Here is a 17026-nt window from a genome sequence, read left to right as displayed (position 1 = left end):
AGAAAGGTGTTTCACCACAGGTGATGGTAATTATTTATATTATTTATTAACAGTTTCTTACATAGCACACACATATTCCGCAGCGCTTTACAGAGAATATTTGAACATTCACATCAGTCCCTGCCCCAGTGGAGCTTACAATCTATATTCCCTACCACATATACATGCAAACACAGACATTCTAGGGTTAATTTTGTTAGGAGCCAATTAACCTACAAATATATTTTTGGATTGTGGGAGGAAACCGGAGTACCCGGAGGAAACCCACGCAAGTACGGGGAGAATATACAAACTCCACAGTTAGGGCCATGGTGGGAATCAATCCCATGTCCTCAGTGCTGTGAGGCAGTAATGCTAACCATTACATCATCCGTACTGCACATACATACAAGAAGAGAAAAGTGCAGGAGTAGTGCATTGTCATGTTGGGAGGTATGCATTATCAGGGATGCAACTGGGGGGGGGGGGGGGGGGTGCTAGGGGTTGAATGCCCCAAGTGCTGAATGTGATACACCCATATGTGCATGCAGGGGGGTTTCAGAGCAGAGCAAAATTAATGCCTTTCCCTGGGTAACGATGATCCTAGTTTCCACCCAGACATAATGATGTCTTTATTTTAACTGTCTAATACCCCTTTCACAATGCACAAATAACCCAGGTCACTGTGTGGTGTGAACGGGCCTTTGGAAAAAGGGATTTTTGTAAGAACTTACCGTTCGAATCCCTTTCTCTGATATGGTCCTGGTGACACAGCTCAACACTGGGATGTAGGAGGGTCCGAAGGAGCCAGGCACCTATCCTAAAGTTTTAGAGGGTAGGCTCCTCCCCTACTGCATCCCTGGACTCTTCAGTTCAATCTTTCAAAGCCACTGGAATACATTAACTCAGTACAAACGCCTGCACATATTATATGCACATTTTATAACAGAAACTGTTAACTTTTAACCATTTTAACATGAACATCATGAAACTTCTGGCATACTTACTGAGCGTAAGGGAGGGATCGCTGTGTCACCAGGACCATATCAGAGAAAGGGATTCGAACGGTAAGTTCTTACAAAAATCCCTTTTTCTCTTTCAATGGTCCTGGTGACACAGCTCAACACTGGGACGTTCCAGAGCCGGTCCTTTGGGAGGGTACGCTCAGGTCTGCAGCTCTCAGCACTGCTCGCCCGAATGATGCGTCCTCCGACGCGAACTCATGGAATCTATAGAATTTGGCAAATGTGTGAACAGATGACCAAGTGGCAGCTCTGCAAACCTGCTCAGCTGTGGCCCCATGTCGAACCGCCCAAGAGGTGGCAACTGACCTGGTGGTATGCGCATTTATTTTGGCCGGTACCGGTCTACCCACTTTGGTGTATGCAAAGGCTATCACAGACCGCAACCACCTAGCAATAGTCTGCTTAGATGCAGGCCAACCAATTTTGTGTACGTCATACAATACCAACAATGTGTCAGTCTTCCTGACACTCTTCACTCTGTCCACATATATGCGTAAAGCACGCACAACATCCAAAGTTCTCAACTTGTCCCTTTTCTTAGAACCCTCTGGGGGTTGAAACACAGGTAGAACTATCTCCTGATTTAAATGGAAGGTAGAGACCACCTTCGGTAAAAACTGAGGCACTGTTCTCAAAACAGCCCTGTCATCATGAAAAATTAAGAAGGGAGATTTACATGACAAGGCTCCCAACTCTGAAACTCTTTTAGCAGATGCTACTGCTAACAAAAACACTAGCTTCCACGTGAGAAACTTAAAGTCAGCCGACCTTAAAGGTTCAAATGGTGCCTTCTGAAGGCATTCCAAAACCAGTGATAGATCCCAAGGTGCTACTGGTTGCTTGTATGGAGGTTTCAACCTGGATACTCCTTGTAAAAAGGTTTGAATTTCCGGCAAAATGGCTATCTTTTTCTGGAAATAGATGGACAAGGCCGAAATCTGCACCTTCAGTGACTGAAGGCTTAGACCCGATGAAAAACCATCTTGTAAGAATTCCATCATTCTTGATAGCTTAAAATGAGATGTATGAGCCTTTCTTCTCTCACACCATCGAATGTAAGTCTTCCAGACTCTATAATAATTTGCCGAAGATACAGCTTTTCTGGCTTTTATCATCGTCTGTACTACTGCCTCAGAAAACCCTTTCCTTTTCAAAATGGTGGTTTCAATAGCCAGGCCGTCAAAATCAATCGATCGGAATCCAGGTGATTGAATGGACCTTGTCTGAGAAGGTCTGGTCTCAGAGGTAGACGCCATGAGTTCACAGACAACCTCTGAAGCCTCGAGTACCAGGACCTCCTTGGCCAATCTGGGGCCACTAAGATCACTGGAACCTTCTGCCCCTGTATTTTCTTCAGAAGTCTCGGTAACATTGGTACAGGTGGGAATGCATAGAGGAGATCTCCCTGCCAGTGAATAGTCATGGCATCCACTGCCTCCGCTAGTGGATCCCTTGTTCTGGCATAGAACCTGGGCACTTGACGGTTGACCCTGGATGCCATCAGGTCCACATCCGGAGTTCCCCACATCGAAGTGATCTGGTGAAACACCTGAGGGTGTAAGCTCCATTCCCCTTCCTTGAGCTCCTCCCTGCTCAGGAAGTCGGCTTCTATATTCTCTATTCCTGGAATGAATATAGCCGATACAGCTGGAACATTCTGTTCCGCCCATAGGAAGATTCTGGACACCTCCCACATGGCCAATTTGCTGCGTGTACCTCCCTGGTGATTCAGATACGCCACAGCTGTGGCATTGTCGGTCTGAATCCTCAAAGGGAGGTTCTGTAACCTGTCTCCCGCCAAGGAAATCACTTTCCAGACAGCTCTCAGCTCCAAGATGTTGATTGGTAACGCTGATTCCTCTGCCGTCCACAGGCCCTGAAGCCTGAGATCCAGGACTACTGCCCCCCAGCCCCTGAGACTGGCGTCGGTAGTTACTACCAACCAGTCCCAGGTCTGTAATGACCGACCCCACTGAAGGGAATCTACTTCTGTCCACCATTTCAAGGAGTCCCGAGTGTCCGAAGACAGCACTATCATCTCGGATTTCATGGTCAAAGTGTTTCCTGACCAGGCTGACAAAATGTTCCATTGGAACCTCCGAGAGTGGAACCTGGCAAATTGAAGCGTCTCGAATGACGCCACCATTTTCCCCAGGAGCTTGAGGCACCTCCATACTGAAATGCTCTGAGCCCTGAGAATCTCCTGGACTAGGGTGACCAGATCCCTGGCCTTTACCTCCGGGAGGAATACCCGATGAAGGTGGGTGTCCAATATGACTCCCAAGAATTGGAGCCTTTGTGACGGTACCAACTGAGATTTTTGCAAATTTAAAATCCAGCCGTGAGCCTGCAAAAAACTGATGGCCTCTGCCAAGTGACTCTGCAACATGGCTGCTGACTCTGCTTTGAACAGGAGATCGTCCAAATAGGGTATTACTGTGATTCCCCTGAGCCTCAGCACCGCCGCCATCACTGACATTATCTTTGTGAATACCCTTGGCGCGGTCGCTAGCCCAAAGGGTAACGCCCGGAATTGCAAATGCAGGTCTCCTATGGCAAACCTCAACAAGGTCTGATGCTCCGGGTGTATAGGGACGTGCAGATATGCGTCCTGGACATCCATGGACGCCTAAAAATTCTCCCTGATCCAGACTCAGGAGTACTGACCGTAGGGACTCCATTTTGAAATGGTCTACCCATAAATGAACATTTAGAGACTTCAAATTTAGTATTGGTCTGAAAGACCCGTCTGGTTTGGGCACCAGGAACAGCGTGGAGTAAAAGCCTTTCTTCCACTCTGCCCTGGGGACTGGTGTAACCACCCCTTTTTCCAAAAGGGAGTAAGCTGCTCTCACAAGAGCTGTACGAAGTCGTGCCTCCTTTGGTAAGGATGTGGGAATGAACCTCTTCGGAGGCGGCCCTCTGAAAGGGATTTTGTAACCCTGTGTTATAATATCTAACACCCAGGCATCCTGGCCTAGAGAAGCCCAAGCGTCCCTGAAGAGTGTGAGATGCCCTCCCACTTTTGTCACTGTCGGGCGAAGCCCCTGACAGTCATGCAGAGGGTTTGTCCTCTCCTTTAGTGGCAGGCTTCTTGTGAAAAGAGCCAAATTTTGACTTTTGTGTCTTGCCTCTAGAGGACTGAAACCTTCCCCTGAAAGACTGTCCTCGAAAGGACGCACCACCTCTAGGGGAGGGCCGAAAGGACGGCCTAAAAGCAGAAAATCTGGACGTCTGCTTTGCTGAGGAGGCCGGCAAGAATGTACTTTTGCCGCCCGTGGCCTGTTTTATAATCTCCTCTAATTCGGTACCAAAGAGTACCTTTCCTTTGAAGGCTAATGTTTCCAGAGCCTTCTTGGACTCATTGTCTGCTTCCCAGGCTTTAAGCCAAAGCACTCTCCTGGCATTAATGGAGACTGTGGACACTCTGGTTGCCATTTTAATAGCTTCCTCCTCTGCTTCCACTGTATATTCTGCAGCTGCCTTAATCTTTTCTGCAAGCAGTAACGCACCAGGGTCAGCCTGCAGCATGGTGCATAATTCACCAGCCCACTCTATCATGGCCTTAGAGACCCAGGCTGAAGCAATAAGGGGCCGTAAGGTAAACCCCACCCCTTCAAAGATAGCCTTGAGGTTTCCCTCCAGCTTTTTATCCACAGAATCTTTAAAAGCTGCACCGCCTTGTACTGGTAATACAGTAGCCTTGGACAACCGTGCCACTGAAGCGTCTACAACTGGGACCTTTTCCCAGAGCTCCGCATGAGACTCTGGCATGGGGTACAGACTAAGAAATCGCTTAGGCATCTGAAGCCTCTTATCAGGAGTTTTCCAAGCCCTTTCTAACAATTCCTGTAACCCCTCATCTGAAGGAAAAGTAACAGCCTCCTTCCGCTGTCGCTTAAAAACACCTTTAACAGGAGTCTTATCCTCCACAGACAGCTTTAAAGCCTGCTTCACAGCTACAATGAGATCCTCTATACCAGCAGCAGAGTTCTCTTCCAAATCATCACCCTGATCCCAGGGGATGTCAGTATACTCTCCTTCCTCCTCATCTACCACAGTAGTCAAAGCATAAGACCTTCTAGGGGTCCCTGCCACATCATCCAATTTGTCCAGCATTTCACTGAACCTGTTGATCCCTTTAGCAGTATCCAGCATCACCTGAATCAGCGCAGGATCTGCCTGGGTAAGAGGCAAGGAGCCAGACGACTGCTGAGATGATGGCATAAGTCTCTGTGATTCTACCAGCCCATCACTCTGCCTGTCCAAAAGCTGCACCAAAGCGTTTACTGACCTGCCTAGGGCCCTGGCCCACGCAGGTTCCATCTGCTCTGCCCTATGGGGTTCACTGCCCATGGGTCTCACATCAGCGCAAGTAATACATAAGCCCCCCTTGGCCATCTGCTCAGGGACAAACTTTTGTGTGCAAACATTGCACGCGCTCAGTGCACTAAGGGCTCCCTCCCCCAAAACCACAGCCTGATGCTCAGACATGATGCAAGTGATAAATGTATATCTATCAGAATACACAGTGCAAACAATGTACAAGCGTTTACACAGAGGCAATGCACCCAGTCACTTATCTGTCTGTTGGTTTCAACTGCGGGGAAGCGATGCCCAGGAAATCCAAGTCACTCTGCCAGGAACAGTAAGCCAGCTCAGCTCCGCTGCAAGCGTTCTGAAAGGCGCCAAAGTCAGAGTGAAGGAAGAGACCACAGGTCCCTGCTGCTGCGGGGTCCGTGACCTTTTGGCGCCAACCACCCCCAGTCAGCCGCTCCTTAGGTAGGATTTCCTAGTTCCAGTGTCTCCCCCTCAACTGGGGATCACTTGGAACATGCCTGTCACAACGCTGCTGTCCTCTCATCTAGGAGCTCAGCGTGTAAGCTCCGCATAAAATGGCCGCCGCCATCACGGAGCGCCTGTCCCCCATGATCCCCACCTAAATGTGGAGCCGGTTTCAGGGTACTCCGGAGCCCAGGCAGCCTCTTAGAAAAGGCTATAAGCGCTGCACAGGGAGACCAGACAGTGTCTCCCCTGTGCACAGTGAGCTGACAGGACGCGCTTCTGTCAGTTCCTGCTGCGCTAGCAGTGTGAGGATTCACTATGAGAATCCTCACACTGTGCCTACCTAGCTAGGGTAAAAGTTAATAAAACAATAAAAATCCCCTAACTACTCTAATTCTTCGGCTGCTCCTGCAGCCCTTTAGAATAGCACCCACTCCAGTGGGCACCTAACACGAACTGAAGAGTCCAGGGATGCAGTAGGGGAGGAGCCTACCCTCTAAAACTTTAGGATAGGTGCCTGGCTCCTTCGGACCCTCCTACATCCCAGTGTTGAGCTGTGTCACCAGGACCATTGAAAGAGAAAAATCCCAGGACCAGCAATCCAACCTGGGTTAAAAGAAGGTTGTCGAACAACCCGGGTCCTTTCACACTATAGGGAGGAGGCAGCGTCAGCTCCAAGCGCTCCCTCCTCCCTCACCCCCCAATGACGCGCTGCATATTGCCGAGTTGCTGCGGTGAGCTTCACCTTACAAAGGCTGGGTCGCTCCCGTGACAGACCTGTGTCCAAATCCCGGGTGCAACACATATGCCACACCCCCAGACAATTTTTCACTAGGGATCTTACGATAACTTCCGGTATAACATTATCACTTGAGATCTTGCTTCCATACAAATGCATGCAATGGAACTAGTTCTTGTCATGAACATATATTTGTGTGGCAAAGCGGATTTTCATGTCCCCAACTACAAACCTATGTATATAATATTATTCTTTTACATTTTCTCTGCCAAAATAAGAAAAAAACATATGATATGAAGGAAAAAAATTATTATGTGACCCAATCCAATGTCTGTGCCTGCAGGAAGTGATGTATCATTTATCCAGACATTCCAAGGCCTATCCTGCTTGCAAGGTCATGTCTAACTTAGTGGAGGGCTCTCTGTATTTGGTCATCTAAAAATTAACATTTATGACCAGAGAAGGGGAAATAAGCTTAGCTAACATAAATGTAGTATATAAAGAATTTATAACACGTAGATCCATAACGTACAACCTATGTGACAATGTACACAGATGAAGCTGCTCACCTCTCCGCATGGAACGTAGGCTTTGCTTGGCATGGCGGTGCAGCTCCTCCACACAAGTGGGTCTAGTGGTGGGCAGGAAAATGTTCCTCTGCTGGTGCCAGGATGTTTTGTAATAGACATTGAGCTTGCTCTCTGCATCAAGATTCGAGACCGCTGAGGACAAAAGAGAAGGAATGCAGTTTAGTAAATAGTCACTTAGGTCCATTCTTTAGAAAAGTCAGAAGACATATTTCGTTCACTAGGTGCTAGAGACCCACAGGAGCGCGCACCACTAATGATACAGTGGGTACACACTGAACAATTTCAAGAATTTGTCATAGTGATATGTTATCCCCAAATAGTTTTTTAAATTATGATCTAGTGTGTACCTGGCTTTCCAGATGGAAACACAGTGGAAAACAGCTTGCTTTCCCCAGCATTCAGTTTCTATGGTTGCTTTATAGTCTATGGCTCATAGTAGCCAACATTACAAAATCTTTTCCATGGACACTTTGCTGCTGAAGTGGGACATTTGACCACTGCAATCCCCATAATACTAAGATAACTGTGTTTAAATCTTACTAACTTACTTTCCTGCCCACTCCTCTGAGAGGGGGCAACCTAATTGGCGCATAGGAGATTTGGCCGGTGGGTAAGTGGGTGGTTTGGAAGGTGTGGTATCACAATCACAATATTAAGGCTCCACCCCCTTGTACAGTGACAACAAAGCATGCATTGTATAGCAGGGCAGGGCTACGGTAGTGCAATTTAGCGCAAATCTCGACATCCGGTCCCCCTTTGACCACTCACTTGTGTTCTGTTGTGGGCTGCCAAGGGTATGCAATCAGTTGGCAAGGAAAGCAACTGACTTGACCACCATTACAGAAGACCGGATGAACCACACGATTTTTGGAAGCCTTCCAGCCATTCCGGAACGGTGGCCAAGTACAGTATGATTTAAATACATTAAACTTTTCTAAATATTAAGTGCTATTAAGAAATTAATTTGTATGTAATAAAGAGTAGAAACGGAAAAAGGAAATATCATTGTTTCGAAGGTTAAAATTTCTAAAGAGATATATCCAAGGTCAAGTGTTCCATGAAACAATCAGTAGAAGAACATCCAACTTATGTCCATCAGTAAATAGAGAAATCCATCTATCAGTAAAACTACTTGTCTTACTGTTAAGGTGCGTACACACGCACAGATTTTCTGTCTGATCTATCTGGTGGGAACAAAAACCTGGAAATGTATGGGAGCATTTGACAATCAAAAATTTCCACCCAATTGCAGGAAAACAGAAAAAATATATATGTTTTGATGAAATTTGTTATATCAGAACGATTAAACAATTTGTCTGACTGATCACTGTCTGTTTTCAAGTGTTTGGGAACAATTTATTGATTGTCAGTTGCTCCCATACATTTCCAGGTTTTTGTTCCCGCCTGATAGATCAGACAGAAAATCTGTATGTGTGTACGCACCTATAGTGTGCCTAATTCAGCATGGTAGTAAGTAGTAAGCCTCCATTCAGACAGAAAGACAAACCTCCCCTTGCTAAATTGCGAGACAATTGTGAGTGGCTAGCTAAACTCTATCTATTCACAAATCCATACGCTATTCCCGAGCCATCAAACAGATTTGTGAGTAGGTCTGAGGCTTCCACTAATCTGCGACTGAGGCAGGCTGGAAATGGTCATTACTGATGTCACAGGCCCTCCCCAAAAACACCTGAGCATTGGGCATTTTTTTCAGACACACCCATACATTTTCTATTTAGCAATCCATTCTGAATTAGGCCCAGTATACGCAATCTGGAACTTTTACCAAACCAATTATTTGGGTAGTACGGTTAGTACGGTTGTTAAAAAATGTTCTGATCTCCCAAAATACTAAAAATCCTAATTGTATAAATTAATGAACACATAATACAAAATAAACTTACATATTAGCAGACTACAGAAAAGAGAGATAAATATTGGTTGTATCCTAAGTCTACATGCTTTTTTTATTTAAAGTTTAGAGAACAAGGCAAGAGATCTATTTGCATATATAGAGATAGAGTAGTTCCTTGGGCCCTGGTCATGTAGGGCCTTGAAAGTGAGTAAGCCAATCTTGAAAACGATTTTCCATTTTACAGGTAGCCAGTGAAGGGCGTAGAGAATGGCAGTTATGTGGCAGGAGCGGGGCTGGTTAGTTAATAGTCTTGCGGCTGCATTTTGTACCAGCTGCAAGCGGTGCAATTCTTTTGCTGGAAGACCCAGGTAGAGAGCATTGCAGTAGTTTAGTCATGATGATATAAATGCATGTATTACTTTAGTCAGGTCTTCTGAAGGAATTAAGTGCTTGATTCTGGCTATGTTTCTCAGATGAAAGAATGAGGATTTGATTGTGGCTGACACCTGATGTTTAAGTGTTAGGCCATTATCCAGGACAACACCAAGATTCCGCACATGATCAGAGTTTTTTAGTGCTGTTCCCCCCAGCTTAAGACCTGTCAGTTGGCTATGCTGCCGTCTTGTCCTGTGATTTATCATCAGGACTTCTGTTTTATCTGGATTCAGTCTCAGCCAACTGGCACTCATCCATTCCTGTAGCTCAGCTAGGCAGCCATTTAAGGTTGTTATTGTGTTATCGGTGCCTGGAGCAAAGGACAGGTACAGTTGTGTATCATCTGCATAGCAGTGGTAGACCAGGCCATGATGTCTGATTATGTCACCCAGTGGGAGCATGTATACTGCATTGTATATAAAAGTTTTTGTGTGTGTATATATCTTGCCTCCGGGCAACTAGGATGAACTTACCCCACTGATCTCTGATGAATGTTTATGGCCAGATATAACATTGCCTAGACTCAAATGGTTCTTCTTATGAGATATCATTAAATACAGTAGTCCATATTCTAAAGCAAATACAAACAAAATATGTGCACTGAAAACACTAATAATGTGCAATGCGAAATACTATAGTTGGACCACACAGCTATTAAAGCCTGCTTAACTGGAGCTTTATTTGCAGATCCCAGGCCCATATTTCTCGTAAGTCAGTGATATTGCTCATTCTGAACACATCTTACGAAGGTGACAAAATATGTACTGCATAAAACAGGAACACCCATATTTAAGAGACATTTGGGTCAGATGTTTACAGCTTACTATTCCACTAAGTCAAATAAACACTGCTTATAATCACAGCACAACGCTTGGTGGTTCTTCCAATAACTCTGTGCTTCACTGATGTGTCATTTGCACTATGACATGTTTGCATCACTAGTCAGTCAGTGCAGATATTTTAACTCCCAGTGTGTTGGATATTCAAACAATACACCCCTGAATGGCAGGGAGGTTGTTAGGCTCAGCGAGGAGGGGTTTGGTCTGTGTGAGGAACTGCACTAGCACGGCCTCATGATGTACTACACTGAGATGCTAGAAGGTAGTCTGTCTCCTCAGATCAGCCAAGCGTGTTTGTTCTAATAATAACTGTACAAAGGGCAAGCAAGAAGTATTTCTGCTCTATTTATTTTGCTACATTTCATTGGTTCCCCCACAGCACTGTCTGGTAGACATGTTGTTTTGTTTGTATTTGAATTTTAATAATTATTTTGATATCCCTTTTTGCCTCATAATAAAACTATATTTGCAGTTTAAAGGGACTCTACCATAGACATATTATATATAAAGATTGAATATATACATGGAAAATGCATGTATGGTTGTGGTTGAATTAACATTTAACAATTGCGGTGTAAACATAATAATCATCCGCAATTCCTTACACCAAGTGTTTCTTACTTATTTCAGTCTGAGGCGGTTGTCATTCTGCAATGTTACTCATAAATGTATAGTCACACCTAGGAAAGCCAATCCCGGGGCATTTTTTCAATCCCAGAAATCAGGATTGATAAAAAAAACCTATCCCTGTGAGCAGTGGCGGCTCTTACCATTATGGAGGAGGGGGGCTGCCGCAATGCGGCCCCCCCCCCCCTCTGCTGCCTTTCCCGGCCACTGCCGCCGTCCCCTGACGCACCCCTGTTCCCTCTACTTCATACATACTGCGCATGCACTGGCTCAAGCCTCCGGGGCTGCCTTTGCAGCAGCCCCCGGAGGCTTGATCGGGTTCCCAGGTCCAGCACATGCGCAGTATGGTCCGCAGTACTGAACATGCGCAGAACCCATTTTGGGGCTGCCACGCATTTGCGCAGAGAGAGGCATCCTAGAGGGAGGGAACACCTCCCGATGGGATGCCTTGAGTGACTGGCAGGTCAGACTTCCAATAGGAAGTCACTGCCAGTCACAGTGAAGCCAGTGCAGTCTCACAGACTGCATCTGGCTCTGGCGGAGCCGGAAGGGGAGCGTTGTGGAGGTGTGTCTGGCGGGCGACTGGAGCAAGGCTGTGGGGAGGTGGGCGGATCGACCATGTTGGGCCTGCGCAGCGTGACCTCTGACCATCTTCCTGCGCAGAGCCGCAGGCTGGGTATCGGGAACTGCTGAGCAGCATCTGAGCAAGTGCTCTTGATCTCAGCGGTTTCTCTCCTATTGCACTGCATTTTATTCTTTCATTTTTTATTTATTTTTATTTTATTTCATTATTATTATTATTATTATTATTACTGCAGAATGTACTGTACAGTATACTGTTTTTTTAATTCTTAAGTGTACCTGTATGACCATTATATAACACTTATATAGTGATATATTAAATGGTGTTATCCCATTTCCCAGCGCTGCTATACATTTTTTGCATTTAATTACAAACCCTTTTGAATGGTTTAACACATTTGTGGCAAATGAAATAAGGTCAGAAAGCTCTATAAAAATAAAAATAAAAAATGACCACATCTTTTCAAAGAGCCTATCCTGATTCAAGACATTTACATTCATTTTGGGCAATTTCATTAGCATTAATGGCCACAAACATTTTGGTACTTGTGTATTAGTACGGCTCCCTATTTGCATACATACGGCACCGTAGGGAAATCGCATCGCGTGCAATGCGATGCGATTTCCCTATGTCATTTATTCACTGCTCTCTGCCTGCGGGCGGTTCGATGCGATATCGCATCGCACGCGATCGCACCGCACGCTAGATCGCATGCGATTTTATAGGGTGCGATGCCATTTACTTTACTATACACTTCTACTAGATGCAATCAGACTCTAAGCACCCCCCTACTATCAACGCGAACGCGTCCTCACGACTTTTTCATACCCCCACTATCCACGTCGGTGTGGAGTTGATTTTATATAGTGTGGCGAGCGGACGCGGATTACGTGACATGTGGCGTGGGGTGCCTAGAATCTCATTGCATCTCATAAGAGTGTATAGTAAAGTAAATGGCATAGCACCCTATAAAATCGCATGCGGTTTAGCGTGCGGTGCAATCCGATGTGATATCGCATCGCCCGCGGGCAGAGAGCAGTGAATTAATTACATAGGGAAATCGCATCGCATGTGATAACATCGCACACAACAAACCGCATGCGATGCGATTTTCATACGCAGAATCGCCCACTAAGCAATTTGCTTAGTGGGTGCCGTGATAATACACAAGTACCAACATTTTTTTTATTTACAGTTTCTTAGATAGTTCAGCATATTACCATGCGCTTTACAACAGTGATTAAACAAAGGAGGGCCCTGCTCGCAAGCTTACAATCTATATGGATAATAGAAGGGAAACATAAGCATAGGAATCTATAGCAGGGCAGTCACATATGTTCCAGACAAATCTAAATGCATGATGAAACCTGAGAAAGTGTCACTGTTTGATAAATAAGCCATAGCCAACACACACCTGCATAGCAACACATCTTTACCTGAAGCCACTGCGATGCAGAAACCCCGGCATTCCACAGCCAGTGCGGGGAGATGAACTTGGCACAAACACTTCACCTACACTCCACCCCCTGAGGGACAGATGTTCACTCAATATGATGCAGCTGAAGGAAACATGCTAAAATAAGTGTCACCTCTGAACTGATAGTTGTGCTAGCCAAGGACTGCTTATGTATAGAGGACGAAGGCAGCAACCACAAACTGTCTGGTCATTGGTTGCTGAGAGGAACAGCAGCATCAGTTAAATTCCCACACTTCTAGTCACAACTGCTCTGCTAGTGACCCCAATTTCTTTCATAACATACAGTAAATGCTTTATGCATCCAGACAGATGCCATATCCTGGAGTCTGACAATAAACACAATGGGAATATAAATGTCTTGAATACATCAAAGTAAAAAAATAAGAATCCCCTTATACTGTAGATAGATAGATAGATAGATAGATAGACAGATACATAGATAGATAGAAAGAAAATAATGAGCACATTGCAAGATGTGCCTAGCACAAATGAATGATGAAACAATAGTAGTATTGGTTGCAGGGCCGGTGTAAGGCTTCTCGGCACCCTAGGCAAAACTTTAACCTACTGCCCCCCCCCCCCCCCCCCTCCAAGGAGGCTCCCAAAAATCGTTTGGTCCTTCCAGCCCTTACCGGGAAGATGGACAAGTCCCCTGCTTTTCCTGGAGGCCTCCCTTTGTCACCCACAACAGAGTACAAGTAGGAGGGGCAGCAAAGTAGGGGAGTATGCCTCAAGGAAAAGTATGGTGGTGAGGTCTTAGAAGTTGCACATTCCCCATAGACAGCCATGATTTTTTTGATAGGCAGACTTGGCGGCGCCCCCCCAGATCCTGGCACCCTAGGCAGCTGCATAAAGCTGCTTAATGGTAGAGCCGGCCCTGATTATTTGTCATTTTGAGTGCAATTTTTGCCACCAAACTGAATGTCACCAACTTATAATGGAGTCGGTGGAGGGACTATAATGTGGTCTGCTTTGTGTCCTAAATTAGAACAGTCTGTGGGGAGTAATTCAAGCCAGGAATCTAACTGCTGGACATTCGGAATCTTGGCTGTTTTTGCCGGCTTCCGACACTAACTCGACAGTTGGAATTCAATGTTCCGACTGTTAAGTGTCGGAAAAACCGTGGATCGGTGAAAACGGCTGTGGATTGTTGAAAACCAGATGTGGATTCGACAATCCATGGTTGTTTCTAACAAAACAGTTTCATCTTTAACCCTTTCAGATCCAATGTCTAGTAAGGCCCAACAGCCCTAGCACTAGTAGCAGATCCAATGGTGAGCCACTTTAAAATAAGAACATTAATATAAATTAATATTCAGTGTAGACCATTTTTAAAAAAAAAAAAAGACAAATAATTTAAACATTTAAACCAGATTGTTTGAATTGCAAAAAAAAAATTGGACTGCAATTGGTTAAAAAAAAGACGAAACTGACAGCCGTCAATGCGGTCGGCAACAGCAACATTGAATAGGCAAGTGCTGATATTTCCACACCACATGTGGGAAATATTGCCACAGATTGAATACAGCCATGTATGTACAGTATGTTCTCAGGCAACATGTTAGTCTCTGATACAAGTAGAGATGAGCTTTTCGCATCTAATACAATGTAAGCATAGTTGCCTACCCTCCTGCATTCTGCAGGAGACTCCCTAAAATAACAGCAATCTCCCTCTCTCCCTCATTAGTCTTGCAATATCCCTCATGTCACCTAGCCCACATTACACTGTTACATTTTTTTGGGAAAAATGGAATGAGAAATAGATACAGGTACATTGAATCATCAGCACCATTTCCAAGCACTTTACCAAGTATAGTAGCTCTTACTAACTGCTTTGGGGGCACATCTACATTTGGGTATAAGTAATTTTAAAAGATTCCTCAGATGTAGAAGTACACACCCACGCTTCTAGGTGCCACATTCACAATCTCTTTTCACAATCTCTCCATATATGGAACTAGACACGCCCTTTGGGTGGAGCAATGGGGTGTTTTGCAAAATTCTATTGCCAACTATAATCTCCCTTAAACTAGTTTTCATAAGTAGGCAAGTATGAATGTAAGTCTAGTACAGAATGTAATAAATATGTCTGACAAACATACAAGGGTTACATTAACTTATTGTTTAATAGTTACCCATACTTGGAGATCGCAACTAAATTGTGTCTCCAGACATGATCCATCAGACCCATCCGAGGCCATTTTGGCATGTCCCCACTTTATTTCCTGCCCTGATGTAATTGTCAGTGTACAGAGCACACAAGTGGTTGTATGAGTGAAGAGGAGCCAGCAGTAGCAGCTTGTGGGAGAATGGAATGTAATGATTTCAATTCTCTTGTTTTTAAATGTGGTTTATTCTTTTTATTGTCATGTTGGTCTGGAATTGGAAACCCTAGCTCTGTCGTCATTTGGTCTGGCACGGAAGCTATGCCACATAAAATCAGAGCCAGTAGCTGCTCACACAAGTTGTTGGCATATTTAGCAAGTCTTTGAAACGAGAAGCTTTATTTTTTTTGATCCATTGAAACAAGTGTTCTTCTGGCTTTTTAAGCTATGTATAATGCCACAATGTTATTGTAACTGAGCATATAGTATAAGTCTTCCGAAGTAACGTTACTTCACCTTTATCGCTACTAATGATTTTTTTTTATTTGCAGCCAGCAAAAGTTTATGACCCAGACCTTTCTAATACTACACTCAAGTGTGCCAGAGAGTGTCTGGGTAACTGGTCCTTCAACTTTCTCATTTTGGATAAGGAGTTGGCTCTTCCATGCAGTAGTGGCCAGGAGGAGACCAAAAATGAAAGCCAGAGTGTTAGAAAGAAGTGCAGAGCTTCTGTCACACCATGAAATTCCGGCAACATATTTTAACAGTCCAGGGGAAGGACTGCAAGGAAGTCAGGGGCAGATTTATTAAGCTGAATGAAGTGAAAAAGTGTTTGGCCAATCAGCTCATAATTGTCAATTTACAGGCTGGGTTTGAAAAATGACAGGAGCTTATTGGCCAGTGATAAAGTACCAGCTGCATCATCACTTCATCGGGCTTAATAGATATGCCCCTCAGTGTGCTATGACTATGAGGAGGAAGTAAAAGAGTTCCTGCTGCAATGCGATATTCCTGCATTGTGCCATAATGGATCAATGCTTAGAACTGAGTCAATTGAGTGAGTAATACCCCTTTCACACTGCAGCTCTTAAATGGTAAATTGCCGGGGGTGTTTTGCCTTTTAAAATGAGTAGAGCTGCAAGCATTTTGCACATTATGTTTTTTAAGCAACTGTTACTATTTGAGTATGTAAACATGGAGTTCTCTAGCTTGACTGGGATATGTCTCTAATTTGTATATATCTTTAAAAGAACAAGTGCACACAAGAATTTGTATTGGAAAGCAACACGGTAATAACTAATGACCCTTTCACATCGCACTTTTAAAACGGTATATTGCCGTTTTTTTCCATTTTAAAACGTTTAAGGCTGCAATGTGAAAGTGCCAGAGTTGATTTACCGGTTAAAGTCCTACACGTTTTAAAGCCGTTTTTTTGGCAGTTTGAACAGCTCTATTTCAATGGCTTTAAACGTGTCCCTTGGGGGTTAAACGGGTTGAATGTTTGAATGGTATTAAATGATTTTTAAAACGGTTTTCACCTGCAATGTGAAAGGTCTCAAGGCTCTGACCCGTTTTAAAGTCCCATTTAAGAATACCGTGTCATTACCCATTTCTGCAATGTGAAATCAGTATAAGAGTAGCCCATGTCACACATTCTGGTCAGTAAACCTACATCTGCTCTGTGCTGAAATGACATTGAAAATATGAGAATTCCTATAGTTTAGCTTAGTATTAACCTACGTACAACACATAAATGACACCCAGTGTATGAGCAATTAATAGACACATTTCAAGCCGTTTTAAAGTCTAGCTATGATTTTTATTATTTACTAAAGAGCATACTGTACATAATGAAAATGATGGTGGTTTATTTTTTGGGTTATGTAGGTTCATTATAATTAGAAAGTTACTAGGGTGTGGACTCAGGATATCATAAATATTGTCTAAAATGACTAAAACAGTAAATGGTCTGTGAAATGCCAAAGTG

General features: G+C 44.3%; 1 protein-coding gene across 2 annotated transcripts in view; it reads right to left on the bottom strand.

Moving 5' to 3' along the window:
- The window catches only part of NHS (NHS actin remodeling regulator), a 193746-nt gene that overhangs the window by 31833 nt on the left and 144887 nt on the right, over positions 1–17026 (bottom strand). For both annotated transcript variants that reach the window (XM_083173950.1, XM_083173951.1), the window contains exon 2: positions 7098–7250. In XM_083173950.1, the coding sequence (XP_083030076.1) occupies positions 7098–7250 (153 nt within the window). The remainder of the gene's footprint in view (positions 1–7097; positions 7251–17026) is intronic.

This window comes from Crinia signifera, chromosome 2, assembly GCF_055691185.1.
Source record: "Crinia signifera chromosome 2, ASM5569118v1, whole genome shotgun sequence".
Lineage (NCBI taxonomy): Eukaryota > Metazoa > Chordata > Amphibia > Anura > Myobatrachidae > Crinia > Crinia signifera.
The sequence above is the reverse complement of the archived record's forward strand: the minus strand, read 5'-3'. Positions and strand labels throughout refer to the sequence as shown.